The sequence below is a fragment of the Oncorhynchus tshawytscha genome, linkage group LG10 (genome assembly GCF_018296145.1).
Source record: "Oncorhynchus tshawytscha isolate Ot180627B linkage group LG10, Otsh_v2.0, whole genome shotgun sequence".
NCBI lineage: Eukaryota > Metazoa > Chordata > Actinopteri > Salmoniformes > Salmonidae > Oncorhynchus > Oncorhynchus tshawytscha.
The window spans coordinates 24,528,309-24,548,992 of record NC_056438.1 but is presented as its reverse complement, the minus strand read 5'-3'; the positions used below and the strand labels follow the sequence as shown (position 1 = coordinate 24,548,992).

Sequence of the window (20,684 nt, the reverse complement as noted above, 5' to 3'; positions counted from 1 at the left end):
CATTTGGCGGACCCTTCCAGGCCGTGACTCAGAGGGCGAGACATGGCTGAGCTGGATGAAGACGTCCGCCACCCAGGGCTTTGTTTCCAAGGAACATAACCCCCCCCCTCTTTCTTTCCTCTCTCTCTCTCTCTCCTCTTTTTATTTTTCCCCCCTTTAATTTAACTAGGCAAGTCAGTTAAGAACAAATTCTTATTTTCAATGACTGCCTAGGAACAGTGGGTTAACTGCCATGTTCAGGGGCAGAACGAAAGATTTTTACCTTGTCAGCTCGGGGATTCGAAACCTTTCGGTTTCTAGTCCAGCGCTCTAACCACTAGGCTACCTGCCGCCCCAGGTCATGTTGTCCTCATGGCCTGACACAGCATGACAATACTTTCACAATAATATGTTTTCTTCAATCCCCTGTTCAGGTGCTTTGGCATCTGGACATCTTCAGACGCAGTCTGAGGCAGCTTCCTGGACACTTCTGTCTCGGAGACTCATGTATCTTCTGTGCGTTGAAGGTATGCACCCTTCATCAAGTCTTTGTTGTTGCAAGCAATCCCAAATTTAAAAAAAATGACATTTGTAGGGCTTTATCGGTGCTTTGATAGCATTACCAATAATTTGATTTGACATTTTGTTGATAACACACATTCAGACTGGGGATATTGAGCTTTGAGGGAGTAGTTAGTTGTCCCTTGAGAACTGCTAGAAATAATTATTTGTAAATGTTTTCATTTGCAGAATTTAATGAATGAACTCCTTTCGATTAAGGCAGCCCCCCGTACCTCTGATTCAGCGGGGTTGGGTTAAATGCGGAAGACAAATTTCAGTTGAAGGCATTCAGTTGTACAACTGACTAGGTATCCCCCTTTCCTGTTCCGCAGGGCATCTTCTCCCAGTTCCAGCACAGTCGGGAGCGCGCCCTGCCCTCAGACAACCTGCGTCACGCTCTGGCCGAGACTTTTAAGGATGAGCACCGCTTTCAGCTGGGCTTCATGGACGATGCTGCCGAGTGCTTCGTAAGTTCCTTTGGTGACTGACCAGACTTTCTGGCAGGTCCCTGGTATCCAGGGGGCTTTTGAGCAGAGGCGAATAGAGTGGAATGTGTGTGTATGTTTGTTTATGTGAGTGTTTTGGGGGGGTGTAACAAACATTTAAGCGAGGTCATCATCTGAAAGAGGTATGTCCCTTCTCCCATCAATCCCCTCGACACAGCCTCTAATATATCATGGTGGTGGGTTATGTAAGACAAAACACGATCTTTGGGCCTTCACTGTTTCCTCACTGTATTATTCAATACCACTGAGTGGTTTAAAGTGGTATTTGAGCTCTCTGACTGAGTCATTTTGACCATAGCTATTCAGTACACTTGTGTTTAGTTTGCTAACTTCCAAACATTTATCCTACTATAATAACAGTGGTGGACAAAGTACCCAATTGTCATACTTGAGTAAAAGTAAAGATACCTTAATAGAAAATGACTCAAGTAAATGTAAAAGTCACCCAGTAAAATACTACTTGAGTAAAAGTAAAAAAGTATTTGGTTTTAAATATACTTAAGTATCAAAAGTAAATGTAATTGTTAAAATATACTTAAATATCAAAAGTATAAATATTTTCAAATTCCTTTATATATTAAGCAAACCAGACAGCACCATTTATTATTTTTTTATATATATATTTTTTAGAATAACCGGGGCATACAACAAAACTCAGACCTCATTTACAAACGAAGCCTGTGTGTTTAGTGAGTCTGGCAGATCAGAGGCAGTAGGGAGGACCAGGGATGTTCTCTAGATAAGTGTGTGAATTGGACCATTTTCCTGTCCTGCTAAGCATTCAAAATGGAACAAGTACTTTTGGGTGTCAGGGAAAATGTATGGAGTAAAAAGTACATCATTTTCTTCAGGATTGTAGTGAAGTAAAAGTTGTCAAAAATATAAATAGTACAGATACGCAAAAAATGACTTAAGTAGTACTTTACACCACTATGTAATAGTAATGCTTTGTTACCCTGTTATTTTTCACACTTATTCTAGACCCAACAGAGAAAAGATCATTACCATCTGAGAGCACGATGTTCAGACACTTCAACATCAACTAAGAAACATCCAGGATTTTAGGAATTTTACTGTACATTACGTCTAGTTTTAGACTTCATCTTGGATAATGAATTAGTTCATCTTTAGCAATTTAGCTATAGGGCTTAGGTGAGGCTACACCACAGTACATTATGTTCTCTGTCTGCCTGCATCAGGTTTGTCACTGTAGCATAATTGCTCTAAACCGAGTCAGCACAGACATATAATCATTTCCTGTTTAGCGCAGCAGGTCTTGAGTGGGAAGGACATTCACTCAGGAGAGCTCATTATACAGTGGAGGATAAACAGCAGAGAAAATTAAGTCTCTTTCTCTCAAGAACAGGAGGTGATGAGAAAACGAGCGGTCAGCCAAACCGATAAACCAATATGCCCACTCTACGAGCTTTCCGGCAACACAGGGAACCAGTCACACGAGCCGTTTACGTCAAATTTACCTCAGATTCCCTACCCAAGTCTGTTATGAATAAGCAATGATTTTCAAAGAACTCGATCCAATGAAATCCAAAGTGGTGGTTGAAAGGTCAGGTACCAAACAAAACAAAAAACTTGCTGTTTGAATTCTTGTTCTGTAAACAATGCCCCTTTTTCAGAGTGGCAACAATGCTGTTTCAGTTACATAGCTAGAATAAAAATGTTCGAACACCTGAGGTGACGTGATATCAGGTAGAATGGTTAAAGGAGCTTCTGCATACTGTGTACAACTTTTTTCTCCCCTCCCTTTTATTTTTATGTGCAGTTTGATCAGATAGTCCTTTGTCAGGCATGTCACCTTAACCATTCTAACATTGTAACAACTGACTTCATTCTGTGTTTATTTCTCCGCGGGCGTGAAGTTGCATGAACGTTCTGCTGTGTGTATGTTAGGATTTGGCAAGGTTATACAGCGACTCTCTCTTCATCTAGATTTTCCCATGGGAATCTTGGGTTTACATGCGTAAAGTAAAGACCGACGCTCTGTAATGAAATGCTTTAGAAGTACGACCTGGATTTATTTATGAGCAGAATTAGCCAGTGTCAGAACAAATGGGCTGTGTGGTTATGGAGGTCTAAAAGCAGCCTGAATGTTTCATAAACCTAGGGGGATTCCATAGCAACAGGAGCGAGTTTCAAGTGCTTGCACACGGACTGGTTCCTTAACTACAGTAGTGAGGCACAGCATAACTCCCTAGCTGTTAAATGTCACAAAACAATACAGGCTCATACCGACGTATCAGGGGGGGAAAGTATTTCTTCTCTGTACTGGTACATTGGGGAGAGAAGCTGATAGCTGAGGGTAAGTTGAGGGTAATACATGCTGGGGATAAAGAATAAGCTGGTGATTCGTAATATTGTAATCGAGGGGGATGATTACTAGTTTCAATTTGGAAATTAGAATGTTCCCATGGATAAGATCGAGCAAACTTTGCTAATGGAATATATTGTGATTTGTTGACAACTATTGTCTCAATCTCTCATGGAAAGACCTACGTAAACCTAACTGGTACTGTCACCAGCCTATGGCAGTGGTTCTGCCATTTTAGTTTTTGCCTTAGCACTACAGAGCTGATTCAAATGATCAACTCATCATCAAGCTTTGATTATTTGAATCAGGTGTGTAGTGCTCAGGCAAAAAAAACACAATTAGCACCCACTTGGGCCAGAATTGAGAACCACTGTCCTATGGAATACGTAAGATAACAAGCAGCATTAGTTCCGGATCTTGGGTTTTTGTTTTTATTTAGATGTATAAGGATTGGGCGAGGGCGGTGCTAAAACTGGTGTGCCCACACGAATGATAAACACAAGTGAAATTATCATAAGGGGTGGCTTCAGCTAAGATTTTCCTTTTGCGAGGGTGGGGGACTTCGCAAACCAGAAATCTTAATTTCTAACATGCTTAATGTTTTGTATACTCAGTGTATAGGGAATAGTAATCTCGGTTAACCCAGAACTAAAATATTGCGTAATTTGGTCAGATGCTTGATTAGGTTATGGGGGTTAGGGTTAACCCATAACCTAATCAAGCGTCTGATCAAATTACGCAATATTTTAGTTCTGGGTTAACCGAGATTACTATTCCCTATACACGGAGTATACAAAACATTAAGAACATAGCTTCAACCTGGTCAGTCTATGATCCCTTATTAATGTCACTTGTTAGTGTAGATGAAGGGCAGGAGACAGGTTGAGAAGTATTTTTAAGCCTTGAGACAATTGAGACATGGATTGTGTATGTGTGCCATTCAGAGGATGATTAAGCAAGATAAATTATTTAAGTGCCTTTGAACAAGGTATGGTTCTAGATACCAGGCGTACCGGTTTGTTTCAAGAGCAACAACGCTGCTGGGTTTTTCGCACTCAACAATTTCCTGTGTGTATCAATGACGGTCCACCACCAAAAGGACATCCAGCCAACTTGACACAACTGTGGGAAGCATTGAAGTCAACTTGGACCAGCATTCCTGTTGAACGCTTTTGACTTAGAATCCATGCCCCGACTAATGTGTGCTTTTCTGAGGGGAGGGGGTGCAACTCAATACAAGGTAGGTGTTCCTGATGTTTGGTATACTCAGTGTGTGTGTTCTCATTTCTTATCGGCATACTATATTCTCACAGGAGAACATTCTGGAGAGGATCCACCTGCATATTGTGCCTGAGGAGACCGATGCCTGCACCTCCAAGTCCTGCATCACACACCAGAAGTTTGCCATGACACTCTATGAACAGGTTAGAGAAAACCACATCTGGCAGCTCTCTAGCTGGAAGGTTGCTTTGATGGGTAAAAAACAACATGGTCTGCAATACATGATTAGATCAGAGGAACTCATATCTGACCCTTGAGGTTACATGTACTGCAGGTTTTATTTTCTTCTTGGTAGTTTATTAATTGATTTGTAACTAGTGGAAACTTCTCCCCGAAGCTGAAAACCAGCAATGCTTTGGACCTCAAGGCCCGAAGTTAAGGGGGCAATAGATTAAGTCTGAAGACCGGACACAAACCACAACCCACCCGCCACTTTTCCTCTCAACTCTGACAAACACTCCGCTCTCTCCCATCACAGTTTTCACAAACAGCCCACAGTAGTAATTTCCCCATAACCATCCCCAAACTACTACCCCTCGCGAAATGACACGCTGACTTGATAATTAGTGCTTGGCAGTGGCTAAGCGGCGCCTAGCTAACGGCCATGTGTCTGTATTATGTTCATGTTCCCCTCTCCTCTGCAGTCTGTCTGCCGTAGCTGTGGGGCATCCTCTGACCCCCTGCCCTTCACTGAGCTAGTGCATTATGTCTCCACCACTGCCCTCTGGTAAGCCATGCTGATTGTTTTCAAACTGACGTCACACAGAACACATTTCTCTATGTTCCTCGTAGGGTTACTGAGTGACTTTTGTGCTTTCTAGCTTTGTCTCTCTCTACCTTTTCTTTCCTTGTCTCACACTCTCTTTCATTCTCAGTCAACAGGTGTATCAGAGGCGGGATGAGTCATTTGGAGAGCTGCTGCAAGCGGCCAGTACCATCGGGGATTCCCGTAACTGTCCGGTAAGTGGCTGCCCCATCAAGCATTAAGAAAGTCATGCATGTCAATGGAAAATTCATGTCAGGATGCACCTTCATCTCCATCACACTAAACAACTACTAAGAAGGGGAAATTCGGAAAATCACTAGCAAGAAAACAGAAATAAGATCAACTGTGAAATTGTATTTATGGTCCTTTTACTTAGTTAGTTGGCTAGTTACGTTGCTTAGTTTAGTTTGTTAAGCTGGTTAGTTAGCTCTGCTCACCTAGTTAAGTCTCTTCCCTCTCTCTGTCATCAGAGTAATTGTGGCCAGAGGATCAAGATCCGCCGCGTCCTCATGAACTCTCCAGAGATCGTCACCATCGGTTTCGTGTGGGACTCGGACCAGTCAGACCTCACAGAGGACGTCATTCGCTCGCTGGGGCCACACCTCAACCTTTCTGGGGTAAGGACAGCAAGCCAGCAGGGACAAAAAGCACATTAATACGAAGCTCAGTTCAGTAGGGTAGCGCTATGTCAGTCGGTCTACTCTTGTTTCGTTCAATGAAAGTACACCTACTACCATACCCCGTTCAAAGGCTCTTCAATTGTCTCAAGGCTTAAATATCCTTCATTAACCTATCTCCTCCCCTTCATCTACGCTGATTGAAGTGGATTTAACAGGTGGCATCAATAAATGAGCATAGCTTTCACCTGGATTCACCTTGTCAGTCTACGTCATGGAAAGAGCAGGTGTCCTTAATGTTTTGGACTCTCAGTGTATGTAAAGTTGGGTAGCGCTTTATAATAACTCCATGTAAACAAGCATTTAAAATGGATTAGTAAATAGTTTATTCATGTATTATTCATTACTCCATTCATTGCTCCATTTAACACTCAGAGCACTGGAATTCCATACCTACTAGAATGGCCCTGATGGCCTTTCTGACGATGATATTTCAATTGTATAAATAATCCATAATAATTTGCCAAATGAATGCATTTATTATGTTCAAATATAATCAGTCAAATGTATTGATTTATCCAGAAGCGATAGTCTTGCCTACCAAGCTGGCCCTTCCACTCTACATCTTAACTACATTTCAAATAATTTTGCATAAAAAATAATACATTTAGCCTAAAGACAAGATTAAATTGACGATGGGTGACAATATTATCAATTGTCAAATGGAGAATGTAGGGACTGATGACCTGCACTTTAGAGTACCAAATAGCACTTCTTCCATATCATCCTGTAGAGTCCATGCAGGCCAGACATTATGATTGCTATACCCTATCAGAAAGAGCAGATTCCAAGGTTTCTAATGAACCTCTTCATGCCAAACAACTCTACAAATACCGCGGATGGTCTCCGTTTCAAAATATAACTTTTCCCAAGAATAACCGTGGTGCCGTGCATTCCTCAAGTGAGTAGGTTACTGGTGACAATCAGCAATAGCCATTTGGAAAACAATCCTTTATTTTCTTCTATTATATTCCATTATTATATATATTCCATATTTTTACTGTAAAATGTTTGTTGACTATGGTAGGGCAGGTCTGCTAAATGAACAAGTTGATTTCATTGGCATGGCACAGCCATAGATTGGCATGGCACAGCCATAGATTGGCATGGCACAGCCATAGCCTTGGCTTCTAAGCACGGATAATAAAACTCAAAGCATGCTATTCTGTTATTTTTAAATAAATTGCTTTGTGTCATATTTTTCATGACCTTCCTAAATGGAATATGAATGGATTTCTTTGATTATGTACACTGAGTATACAAAACATTAACAACACCAGCTCTTTCCATGACAGACTGACCAGATGAATCCAGGTGAAAGCTATGATCTCTTATTGATGTCACTTGTTAAATCCACTTCAATCAGGGTAGATGAAGGGGTGGAGACAGGTTAAAGACAAATCTTTAAGCCTTGAGACAGTTGAGACATGGATTGTGGATGTGTGCCATTCCAATGGTGAAAGTACCTTTGAACAGGGCATGGTAGTAGGTGCCAGGCGCATCGGTTTGTGTCAAGAAATGCAACACAGCTGGGTTTTTCACGCTCAACAGTATCATCACCCAAAGGACATCCAGCCAACTTGACACAACTGTGGAAAGCATTGGCGTCAACATGGGCCAGCATTCCTGTGGAACGCTTTTGACACCTTGTCCATGCCCCGATGAATTGAGACTGTTCTGAGGGAAAAGGGGACGGTGCAACTCAATATTAGGAAGGTGTTCCTAATGTTTGATATACTCGGTGTACATGTAAAACTAGCAAGGCAGAGCGCATCAGAATGACTCAAAATAAATGTAAATGTTTATATACTCTGCCATTTTTAAAGTCATGTCCCCCTTGTCCTTGTCTTTTCCTAAATAAGTCTATATAACACACTGTATTTGTATTTATTATTGATCCCTATTAAAAAATGCAGCATTGGTCCAGTGAAATTAAGGCAGTTAGTTATATACAATTAAAACCATTTACATTACATAACAGATTTTACAACACATTAAGTGTGTGCCCTTAGGCCACTACTCTAATACCAGATATATACAACACAGTCCATGTGTGTATAGAGCGTATGTTATTGTGTGTATGCGTGCCTGTGTGTGTGTCTTCACAGTCCCTGTTATTCCATAAGGTGTAGTTATAACCCGTTTTAGGAAGGAATGTAATTGTTGGATTGGTTTTCCATCAGCTCCTTCTCTGATAGCTGAAAGTGCCGTGCTCAGTTAATAATAATCCCGATAATTGCCTCAACTGAACCTAGCCTATACCGAAACTAGTTTCACACATATAACAGCAGATTAAATAAATGAAGTATAGTATGATTGGGGAAAATGGGTGAGTTGATGAGCGAGGAGAAACAACTATGCATAATTGTGTAGGCCTAATCACCAATTGTGAATGAAGAATGAGGCGGGCAATTCTATTGATGTAATGTAATTATAATTTGAAAATTGTGTACCCTATATCAATGCACTGGCATTCAAGCGGTTTTATCAATTTACTCTACTCCTACTTGGAGTAGGCTACACAGTGAGTGTGCCTCAATTACAATGGTAAGACCAAGATGAATGGAGGCACATGCTGCGTTAGCGTTGCTACAAGATCTGAATGAAAACGACTCTGATGGCAGTGATGAAATGGTTCATGACATTCTGATGATTATTATTCTGATTCATGCTGAATAGCTTTCCATATCTGAGAAAGGATCCATATCGGGCAGCAGGTGAGCGAGTTCCGGATAATGTTTCGGGTTAGATGGCACAGCTGTGCTAGGTGAAAGGAGGAACTCGCCGCTGGCCTGTTGCGGTGTTCTACAACATGCTTGACTTAGCTGCTATCATCACACGTGTTGTTCAAGCTGTGCATGAACACCATGAGCAGGAAAGACTTCATCAGTCTGGCACACGGGCTACGTGAGTGACATTTCGGGCCAAGGTAGCAGCAAAGATTCAACGGGAGCCTTTGCCCGAGCCAAATTGCGCACAGCTCCCGGGGAGGAGAAATTGCATGGTGGGCAGATGCACTCGGAACAGAACCCACAACACCTGTTTCAACTGCAGCTCCTGCAAGCAACTTATTTGTGGGAAGTGTTGCAATCAAGTGAAAGTGAGGAAGATTTGTGCTGACTGTTACAATGGCTTGTGAAAGTATTCCCCCCTTGTCATTTTTCCTATTTTGTTGCCAAATGGATATTTGGGGGGGGTTGTAGTATCATTTTGATTTGCACAACATGCCTACCACTTTGAAGATGTAAAATATTTTTTATTGTGAAACAAACAAGAAATAAGACAAAAAAAACAGAACATGAGCGTGCATAACTATTCACCCACCCAAAGTCAATACTTTGTAGAGCCACCTTTTGCAGCAATTACAGCTGGAAGTCTTTTTACAAACTTGGCACATCTAGCCACTGGGATTCTTCAAGGCAAATCTGCTCCAGCTCCTTCAAGTTGGATGGGTTCCACTGGTGTACATAAATCTTTAAGTCGTACCACAGATTCTCAATTGGATTGAGGTCTGGGCTTTGACAAGGCCATTAGAAGACATTTAAATATTTCCCCTTAAACCACTCGGGTGTTGCTTCAGTAGTATGCTTGGTGTCATTGTCCTGCTGGAAGGTGAACCGGTTTCCCTTAAGAATTTCCCTGTATTTAGTGCCATCCATCATTCCTTCAATTCTGATCAGTTTCTCAGTCCCTGCCGTTGGGAAAAACATCCCCACAGTATGATGCTGCCACCACCATGCTTTACTGTGTGGATAGTGTTCTTGGGGTGATGAGAGGTGTTGGGTTTGTGGCAGAATTAGCATTTCCCTTGATGGCCAAAAAGCCCAATTTTGGTCTCATCTGACCCGTGTACCACTCTTCCGTAAAGCCCAGCTCTGGAGTGTACGGCTTAAAGTGGTCCCATGAACAGATACTCCAATCTCCGCTGTGGAGCTTTGCAACTCCTTCAGGGTTATCTTTGGCCTCTTTGTTGCCTCTGATTAATACCCTCCTTGCCTGGTCTGTTAGTTTTGGTGGGCGGCCCTCTGTTGGCAGGTTTGTTGTGGTGCCATATTATTTCCGTTTTTTTAATGGTTTTAATGGTACATCGTGGGATGTTCAAAGTTTCTGATTTTTTTCATGGCCTAACCCTGAACTGTACTTCTCAACAACATTGTCCTTGGCCTGTTTGGAGAGCTCCTTGATCTTCATGGTGCCCCTTGCTTGGTGGTGCCCCTTGCTTAGTGGTGTTGCAGACTCTGGCATTTCAGAACAGGTGTGTGTGTATGTATGTATGTATGTATGTGTGTATATATACAGGTGTGTGTATGTATGTGTGTATATATATTTATATATATATATATATTTATATATATTTTTATATATTTATATATATATATATATATATATATATATATATATATATATTTATATATATATATTTATATATATATTTATATATATATATTTATATTTATATATTTATATATATATATTTATATTTATATATTTATATATATATATTTATATTTATATATTTATATATATATTTATATTTATATATTTATATATATTTTTATATATTTATATATATATTTATATATATATTTATATATATATGTATATATTTATATATATATATATTTATTTATATATATATATTTATTTATATATATTTATATATTTATTTTTATATATATATATATATATATATACAGTGCCTTGCGAAAGTATTCGCCCCCCTTGAACTTTGTGACCTTTTGCCACATTTCAGGCTTCAAACATAAAGATATAAAACTGTATTTTTTGACAGTTTTCCGGCTTTAAACTTCTTCACAACAGTATCTCTGACCTGCCTGGTGTGTTCCTTGTTCTTCATGATGCTCTCTGCGCTTTTAATGGACCTCTGAGACTATCACAGTGCAGGTGCATTTATACAGAGACTTGATTACACACAGGTGGATTGTATTTATCATCATTAGTCATTTAGGTCAACATTGGATCATTCAGAGATCCTCACTGAACTTCTGGAGAGAGTTTGCTGCACTGAAAGTAAAGGGGCTGAATAATTTTGCACGCCCAATTTTTCAGTTTTTGATTTGTTAAAAAAGTTTGAAATATCCAATAAATGTCGTTCCACTTGTTGTTGATTCTTCACAAAAAATACAGTTTTTTTATCTTTATGTTTGAAGCCTGAAATGTGGCAAAAGGTTGCAAAGTTCAAGGGGGCCGAATACTTTCGCAAGCACTGGGTATATATGTATATATGTGTGTGTGTGTGTGTGTGTGTGTATATAAGGGGTCTGAGGATCTCATCTCGGTACCTAATGGCAGTCAGGCTACCTCTGGCGGGCACATGGAGGGCTGTGCGGCCCCCCAAAGAAATGCCACCCCACACCATGACTGACCCACCGCCAAACCGGTCATGCTGGAGGATGTTGCAGGCAGCAGAACGTTCTCCACGGCGTCTCCAGACTCTGTCACGTCTGTCACATGTGCTCAGTGTGAACCTGCTTTCATCTGTGAAGAGCACAGGGCGCCAGTGGCAAATTTGCCAATCTTGGTGTTCTCTTGCAAATGCCAAACGTCCTGCACGGTGTTGGGCTGTAAGCACAACCCCCACCTGTGGACGTCGGGCCCTCATACCACCCTCATGGAGTCTGTTTCTGACCGTTTGAGCAGACACATGCACATTTGTGGCCTGCTGGAAGTCATTTTGCAGGGCTCTGGCAGTGCTCCTCCTGCTCCTCCTTGCACAAAGGCGGAGGTAGCGGTCCTGCTGCTGGGTTGTTGCCCTCCTACGGCCTCCTCCACGTCTCCTGATGTACTGGCCTGTCTCGTGGTAGTGCCTCCATGCTCTGGACACTACGCTGACAGACACAGCAAACCTTCTTGCCATAGCTCGCATTGATGTGCCGTCCTGGATGAGCTGCACTACCTGAGCCACTTGTGTGGGTTGTAGACTCCGTCTCATGCTACCACTAGAGTGAAAGCATTGCCAGCATTCAAAAGTGACCAAAACATCAGCCAGGAAGCATAGGAACTGAGAAGTGGTCTGTGGTCACCACCTGCAGAACCACTCCTTTATTGGGGGTGTCTTGCTAATTGCCTATAATTTCCACCTGTTGTCTATTCCATTTGCACAACAGCATGTGAAATTTATTGTCAATCAGTGTTGCTTCCTAAGTGGACAGTTTGATTTCACAGTGTGATTGACTTGGAGTTACATTGTGTGGTTTAAATATTCCCTTTATTTTTTTGCGCAGTGTGTGTGTGTGTGTGTATATATGTATGTATAATATATATATATATATATATTACTGAGATCTTATGACACTTAGATTGCACACAGGTGGACTTTATTTAACTAATTATGTGACTTCTGAAGGTAATTGTTTGCACCAGATCTTATTTAGGGACTTTATAGCAAAGGGCGTGAATACAAAAGCACAACTTTTACACTTTATTTTTTAGACATTTTTGAAACCATTTCTTTTTTTGTTTTCACTTCACCAATTTGGACTATTTTGTGTATGTCCATTACATGAAATCCAAATAAAAATCTATTTAAATTACAGGTTGTAATGCAACAAAATAGGAAACACGCTAAGGGATAACAGCTAAATGAGATCCAATGGTTGCATGAAGACCATACTGTAAGCACGAGCGAGGCCACACATTTGTCCCAATAACTGACAATAGACTATTTTTGACCCCTGTCATATCAACACATACAGTTGAAGTTTACATACACCTTAGCCAAATACATTTAAACTCAGTTTTTCACAATTCCTGACATTTAATCCTAGTAGAAATTCCCTGTCCCTGAATGTGAAATGTCAGAATAATAGTAGAGAGAATAATTTATTTCAGCTTTTATTTCTTCCCAGTGGTTACATGCACTCAATTAGCATTTGGTAGTATTGCCTTTAAATTGTTTAACTTGGGTCAAATGTTTTGGGTAGCCTTCCACAAGCTTCCCACAATAAGTTGGGTGAAGTTTGGCCCATTCCTCCTGACAGAGCTGGTGTAACTGAGTCAGGTTTGTAGGTCTCCTTGCTCGCACACGCTTTTTCAGTTCTGCCAACAAATTTTCTATAGGATTGAGGTCAGGGCTTTATGATGGTCACTCCAATACCTTTATTTTGTTGTCCTTAAGCTATTTTGCCACACCTTTTGGAAGTATGCTTGGGGTCATTGTCCATTTGAAAGACCCATTTGTGACCAAGCTTTTACTTCCTGACTGATGTCTTGAGATGTTGCTTCAATATATCCACATCATTTTCCTGCCTCATGATGCCATCTATTTTGCGAAGTGCACCAGTCCCTCCTGCAGCAAAGCACCCCCACAACATGATGCTGCCACCCCCGTGCTACATGGTTGGGGTGGTATTCTTTGGCTGGCAAGCCTTCTCCTTTTTCCTCCAAACATAACGATGATCATTATGGCCAAACAGTTTTATTTTTGTTTCATCAGACCAGAGGACATTTCTCCAAAAAGTATGATCTTTGTCCCCATATGCTGTTGCAAACCATAGTCTGACTTTTTAATGGCGTTTTTGGAGCAGTGGCTTCTTCCTTGCTGAGCGGCCTTTCAAGTTATGTCGATATAGGAATCATTTTACTGTGCATATAGCTACTTTTGTACCTGTTTCCTCCAGCATCTTCACAAGGTCCTTTGCTGTTGTTCTGGGATTGATTTGCACTTTTCACACCAAAGTACGTCCATCTCTAGGAGACAGAACGCGTCTCCTTCCTGAGTGGTATGACGGCTGTGTGGTCCCATGGTGTTTATACTTGCGTACTATTGTTTGTACAGATGAACGTGGTACCTTCAGGCATTTGGAAATTGCTCCCAAGGATGAACCAGACTTGTGGAGGTCTACACTTTTTTTTCTGGGGTCTTGGCTGATTTTCCCATGATGTCAAGCAAAGAGGCACGGATTTTGAAGGTAGGCCTTGAAATATATCCACATGTACCCCTCCAATTGACTCAAATGAAGAAGCTTCTAAAGCCATGACATACTTTTCTGGAATTTTCCAAACTGTTTAAAGGCACAGTCAACTTAGTGTATGTATACTTCTGACCCACTGGAATTGTGATAGTGAAATAAAATGTCTGTAAACAATTGTTGGAAAAATGACTTGTGTCATGCACAAAGTAGATGTCTCAACCGAATTGCCAAAACTATAGTTTGTTAACAAGAAATTTATGGAGTGGTTGAAAAACAAGTTTTAATGACTCCAACCTATGTGAATGTCATCTTCTGACTTCAACTGTATATTCATTATAATTCCATTATTTGTGCTGATTTTCTCTATTCACAACCACGCTTGGCGCTTATACCGATGTTTAGGCTACTGATATTTTCACATATTTTCTTCATAGACTGAGTGATTTATGAGACTGGTGGCTATTGGTACTCCTCGAGGTCTGGCTATTGTACTGTTAAATATGCATATGGTCATTTTGACCTTCTATGATATCTTTCTGAAATTACTGCTCGAGTGTAAAGCACACATTTAGGAAAAGTCAGGGACAGGTTGGTTCAAGGTTTTTATTGAAATTAAGTTTTTGAAATTAAGTGTTGGTTGTTCTAGTGTAAATATAGTCATTAGTCATTAGTCTTTTTATATGGCCTCATCTAAAGTGTGGGCTATTTATACTTTAAATACTTTTTAAAATGTTTTGAGTGACCAGTGCAATTTCTCACAAAAAGATGGAGATCCAAAGTTGGATCTCTGATGGAGGACAAGCCAAATACCTGTGAAGAAAGTTTGAGATGGCCAAAAACCTTCACACGAAATTAAAAAACGTCTTATTCCAAGAATCACAATAATCTTCGACTGTCAGCCCGTACTAAAACAGATTAGTCAAGTAGTCTGATTAAATTGGCCAAGGCACTGATTGCATCAAAACAAAATGTCTGCCTCCGCTCCAAAATTATGTGAATAGGAAAAACAATACACTGTTGTGAAATTGTTTTGGAATATGTATGGAATCACTTCATTCTGGTTTTACTCAATTTGTTTTCTGTCTTGTGTTTTTGTGTGTATGTGGGTTTTTTGGAGCCTCCACAGCTGCCATTCTTTGCCCTGATTTTGTTGGGGTCTGTTTATTTTGGTGCCGTGGAGCATATGTGGGAAATAAAGTGGGTCTTTATCCCTCTGTAAGTCGGAGAGTTGCGTAAGCAGTGTGCGGTGTGATGCCCAGTTGGCCCACGTCGCAGATCAAAAAGCCTCTGCTGCACAGGCCAGCTCGTGTCAACGCTTCCTCCGTTCCACGATGGAACGGCACAGTGTTTGTGTGTGAGAGAGCGAGTCAGAGAAAGGTTGTGTGTGTGTGTGTGTGGTATGTGTAAGAGAACATAGCGTGTGTGGAAGATGTGGCGTGTGTTTTCTGTACATGTATGAGTTTGGGACTGTGTTGGAGTACAGAGTGTCCTTGGCGTGGGCATGCAGTAGGTTTAATTTGTAACACTCTACTCTGGCTGACACTTCCTGTTCCTTCAAGATGTTTGTTTTTTCAGAAACGGAATGAGCTTCGGTTAAACCTACTACAAATTTAGAACAAACTCTTATAGGCCAGGTCCAACATATTGCGCAACTCCACCTCCCTTGAAGACTACAGGCACAGAATGAGCTTCTGTGAGACCTGTGTCAAACCTAGGCCAAACTCTCACAGAACAGGCCCAACGTATTACACAACAGCCCCCTTAGACTACAGGCACAGATTCCTCTTTGCCCCTCTCCTTGTTTTGAGTGCATTCCAGAACTGGATTAGTCTAGCAGAAGCCCCACCAAGTACCACAAAGGTCTTGATTCATACTTGTACTGTTCATGTGACTGTGCTGGATGTCGGAGAAAACCTCCCCTTTCCTAGGAATCCATTGTCTCCCATAGCCAAAGAGAACTGGCCATTCAGGAAATACGGGTTATTTCACAAACTCTTCATCCAGTGGTCTTTTCAAACGGGTGGGAGGCTGTGGTTACACTGATAATTGCCTGAACTAGCTTGATGGAAACTGCTCGATTTGTGGAAATGTACAATGCAAACGAGTCCAACAGTCCAAGTTGAAGGGCAATTATGCTGTCCAAATGCTAACATGATAGTTTTGGCCAAAGGGCTGTATATGTGACTAAGAATGTTCGAACCCGGGTCTGCTGCATAATGCAAGACTGTGTTGGTCCATTGAACTAAAGCCTAGGCATTAGTTCGGGCAGCTAACGTAAGTCATCAGGCAACGTTACTCGTGGACAGCATGGGATTGTTTTTGTGTATTTTGGTCATTTCTATCTCATTTGATCCAAATAAAGTAATTGAAATGTGTGTATGTGTCCGCAGCTCTTCTACCGGGTGACAGACGAGCACGCAAAAAAGGGAGAGTTGCTCTTGGTGGGGATGATTTGTTACTCCAGCCGCCACTACTGTGCCTTTGCCTTCCACACCAAATCCGCCAAATGGGTCTTCTTCGACGACGCCACCGTCAAAGAGGTGAGAGCTCGCTGATGCGTCTTGAACACCAAAATACACACTCACCAAGCAAGTAAGCAAACACACACGCATACCTCACCCACCTCACCCAATGCCCTCATAGCCTCTGAGTCTTTTGCTGTGGTGCGATATGAAGCTCGGACCACACTTGCACTAGCGTGCACATACGTTTTATAACAAGACTAACTAAAGTAATGTTACGTTGGTAACTGGCTTGAATAGTTCTTTGACTATTTAAATAATGTATAAACACAATCTGATATCAATGGAACGGTTTCCATGAACTGATTTAGATACTATAGGCTACCTGCAGTCAACAGGGAGCTAAACTGTCCCCAGGCAGCAACTCAAAGCGCAGTGCATAAATGTACTTGTCTGAACCGATAAAAGCAGGCAGTTTTAAGAGAGAGCAAGGAGCGCCCCGCTCCACCTCTTATCTCCATCACCACCGTCTTTATCGTCTAAGGGCCCCATCGACCGCCCTTCACCACCCCCGGGGTTGAAAAGTCTGCTATAATCACTACCACCACTACCACCCACACAGACACGTACACAAGCAAGCACACACACATACACGCATGAACTCAAGGAGGCTCGCTCACACACACACCCCCACTGGGCAATATCTGGTTGAATCAACCCCCCAAAAATCAAGGCGATAACGTTGAATCAACATGGAAAACTAATTGGTGTTGGAAAAAGTAATCAACGTAAGGGTATTTCTTCTTTGCTTTCATCAAACTCAACCAAATGTATACTGAACAAAAATATAAACCCAACATGCACCAATTTCATTGATTTTACTGTTTACAGTTCGTATGAGGAAATCAGTCAATTGAAATAAATTGATTAGGCCCTAATATATGGATTGGATACAGATTTTTGTATTTTTTATTTATTAGTATCCCATTAGCCGACGCCAATATACATCTGTTGGTCACAGATACCTTTAAAAAAATGGGCCTCACAATGGGCCTTAGGATCTCATTACGGTATTTTTGTGCATTCAAATTGCCATCAATAAAATCAATTGTTCGTTGTCCGTAGCTTATGCCTGCCCATACCATAACCCCATCACCACCATGGGGCACTCTGTTCACAACGTTGATTTCAGCAAACCGCTTGCCCACACAACGCCATACACGTTGTCTGCGGTTGTGAGGCCGGTTGGACATACTGCCAAATTCTCAAAGACGACGTTGGAAGCGACTTATGGTCGAGAAATTAACATTCAATTATCTGCATTGTGTTGTGTCACAAAAGTAGTGGCCTTTAATTGTCCACAGCACAAGATGCACCTGTGTAATGATCATGCTGTTTAATCAGCTTCTTGATATGCCACACCTGTCAGGTGGATGGATTATCTTGGTAAAGGAGAAATGCTCACCATCAGGCATGTAAACAAATTTGTGCACAACATTTTAGAAATATAATATTTTTGTGCATATGGAACATTTCTGGGTTCTTTTTATTTCAGTTCATGAAACATGGGACCAACACTTTACATACGTTTATATTTTTGTGTTTGTTTTTGTTCAGTGTAAATTTGCGGTTATATTTTTGTTCAGTGTAAATCAAAACTAGACGTTGAACTGATGTCTGTGCCCAGTGGGACACCTTTTTCCCCCATCGTTCTAGTCGTTTAGCAGACACTTTTGTCCAGAGTGACTTACAAATTGTGCATTCATCTTAAGATCGCTAGGTGAGACAACCATGCATCACAGTCGTAGTTAGTACATTTTTCCTCAAAGTAGCTATGAACAAAGTCAGAGCTAGTAAGAAAGGAAAAGTGTTAGTTCAAGAAAGGCAAGGGTGTTACTTTTAATAACTATTTTTGTGCGGGGGAGAGACGTACACACACACTTTCACAAGTACACGCACAAAAGTGTATGCACACACACACAGCAGCAGCACCTGTACAGTAGTAGTGTACTAGGGTTTCCCAATGGAAACTATTAAAGCAGTTAATTGCGTCATCAGTCATCCACAGTTGAGATATACTGTTTAGTGGACTTTTTGGATATATTGAAATGACTCGTGGTTGAAATTGGACTTTTGCGTGCGCATGACTGTGTGTGCGCATGCATAAGTGAGTGTGCTAATGAACGGCACGGTGTGTGTGTGTCCAGTGCATTTGACTGGACTGCGGTGCAGGGGCTGGCTGGCTCCGAGTCAATCCATCAGCAGCTTATGCAGTGTGTGCACTTCGGCCCTACTGGGACGGACGACTACAGTACAGCACTCTTAGCCAGCTAAATAACACTCCATATACCTGCTGTATTGCTCCTCATTCTCTCACTGCCTCACACCAAGTAACGAGCAGACATGCCCTCCAGTTTATGGATAGCTTTTAAAACTTCCACTATATATTTTACAGGTTGTGTTTTGTTGACTATCATTCTTGTCATTCATTCTTTTTTAAAAATGTATTGTTGCAGTAGTGGTTCAGTGTTTCTCCTATATATGTTTTTTTTGTCCCGGGCAAAGATATGTGTTCACCATCAAAATGCCAACTCAAAGCAACCTCTTCCAGCCTTTGTTTCTCCATCCTTTTTTCTTTTCCCTCATTTTGCTTTCCTTTCTTGTTCTTTCTCTTCCCTCTTTGTTCTCTCTCTTCCTCTTTCACTGTGTCTTACCTTCTGCTTCTCTCTCCCCCTTCGTTCATTTGGTTAATTAGGGAGCACACTAGCATCTGTTAGCCTCCAGTCTGCCTCTGTGGCATTTTCTAGCGAGGCACACACCTAGCCCAGCTCAGCTAATGTGATTGTGAGACTCCGCTTCAGTGCATATTTTTCACTTGAGATCCAGGACAAAAGGGAAAATGAGCATTTGCAGTGTACAACAATGCCTCCTTGGCCAATCAGAGTTTTGTGTGGAATTAGAAAAGTAAAATTAATCTCTGAACAGTTTGCAATAAGCTTGGATCCAATTGCGCTTCTTCTGGTTTATGGTCAGCGCATGTTTTGGGGTAGCGGTACAAAGAACGTCACAGAAAGCATTGTGTCAAAATCATCCCTCCAAGTTTTTGTTTGTGCACTATCCATGCGTCTCATTTTTAACAATGCATTCGACATTACTTGTAGCGGAGTATTGTGTCAACCATTTTGAACGAGTCCATGTTTTCTGAAAGGTGTACACAGATCAGAGCTAGGGTTTGGGGACCTTCTTTAAATGTAGATTTTGGCAACTGGTGCTCATCAAATACAGGAGCTTCAAAAGTAGTAATGTATATTGTCACTAAAGAACACATCTTCTGAAAAGACCTCTCAGGGTAATGAGATGAGGAAACTGGTTGCTGCCAGTAAGACAAAGGTGACTTCTTGTCACATTGGGAAAATGCCAGTTTGTGTGTGTGTGTGGTACACAGACAAACAGCCTTCCAGACGTGCACACACACACACACACACACACAATATTGACCTCTATATCTCATCTCCTCTATCCTAGATTGGGACCCGGTGGAAAGACGTGGCCACCAAATGCATCAAAGGCCACTTCCAGCCCCTCCTCCTATTCTACTCCAACCCAGACGGCAGCGCCATCTCCGTAGACGACGCCTCGCGCCAGAACTGTGATCATTCCCGCTACAAGACCCCCGTCAACGGAGACGTCCAAGGTATACAAGACATCGGACAAAGGGACATTCTCTTTTCGTTCCTTTTATGGGAAGAACTACACAACTAACCCTAGAGTCATGGGAACATTCCAGCACGTTGAGGGGAATAACTGCTTTCAATTTACAATTCAAAATCGTGCAGAAAATGTTTTTTTTCCAGAATGAAAAGTCAAAACCAAGATGTGCTTTTGTGATGCAGATGCAGTCTATCTAATGATCTTTGACTTGAGACAACTTGAGACCAACATTTGTTCTTGGTCTAGGTCTTTTGGAGACCAGATTAAAACGGTCCCCCTTTCCAAATTGGTTAAACCACCGTTCCTCAGCTTCATCTGTACCAATTCCAAGGAACCACATACCACGTTTATAAAACATTAGTTTATTTTAATTCATGCTTAACAAGTGGGTGCTATATTTAAGTCATGCAGTAAATTCGCAGCCAATACGTTCTTCTAAGAGTAGAGGTCTGCAGCACCAGCCATTTGGAAGTAATGTCAG

General features: G+C 41.4%; 1 protein-coding gene across 2 annotated transcripts in view; it reads left to right on the top strand.

Annotated features, from left to right (window-relative positions):
- The window catches only part of LOC112259976 (inactive ubiquitin carboxyl-terminal hydrolase 53), a 62,852-nt gene that overhangs the window by 17,145 nt on the left and 25,023 nt on the right, over positions 1-20,684 (top strand). For both annotated transcript variants that reach the window (XM_024434727.2, XM_042328393.1), the window contains exons 3-10: positions 414-506; positions 873-1,007; positions 4,686-4,796; positions 5,298-5,380; positions 5,529-5,613; positions 5,890-6,036; positions 16,421-16,570; positions 20,018-20,186. In XM_024434727.2, the coding sequence (XP_024290495.1) occupies positions 414-506; positions 873-1,007; positions 4,686-4,796; positions 5,298-5,380; positions 5,529-5,613; positions 5,890-6,036; positions 16,421-16,570; positions 20,018-20,186 (973 nt within the window). The remainder of the gene's footprint in view (positions 1-413; positions 507-872; positions 1,008-4,685; positions 4,797-5,297; positions 5,381-5,528; positions 5,614-5,889; positions 6,037-16,420; positions 16,571-20,017; positions 20,187-20,684) is intronic.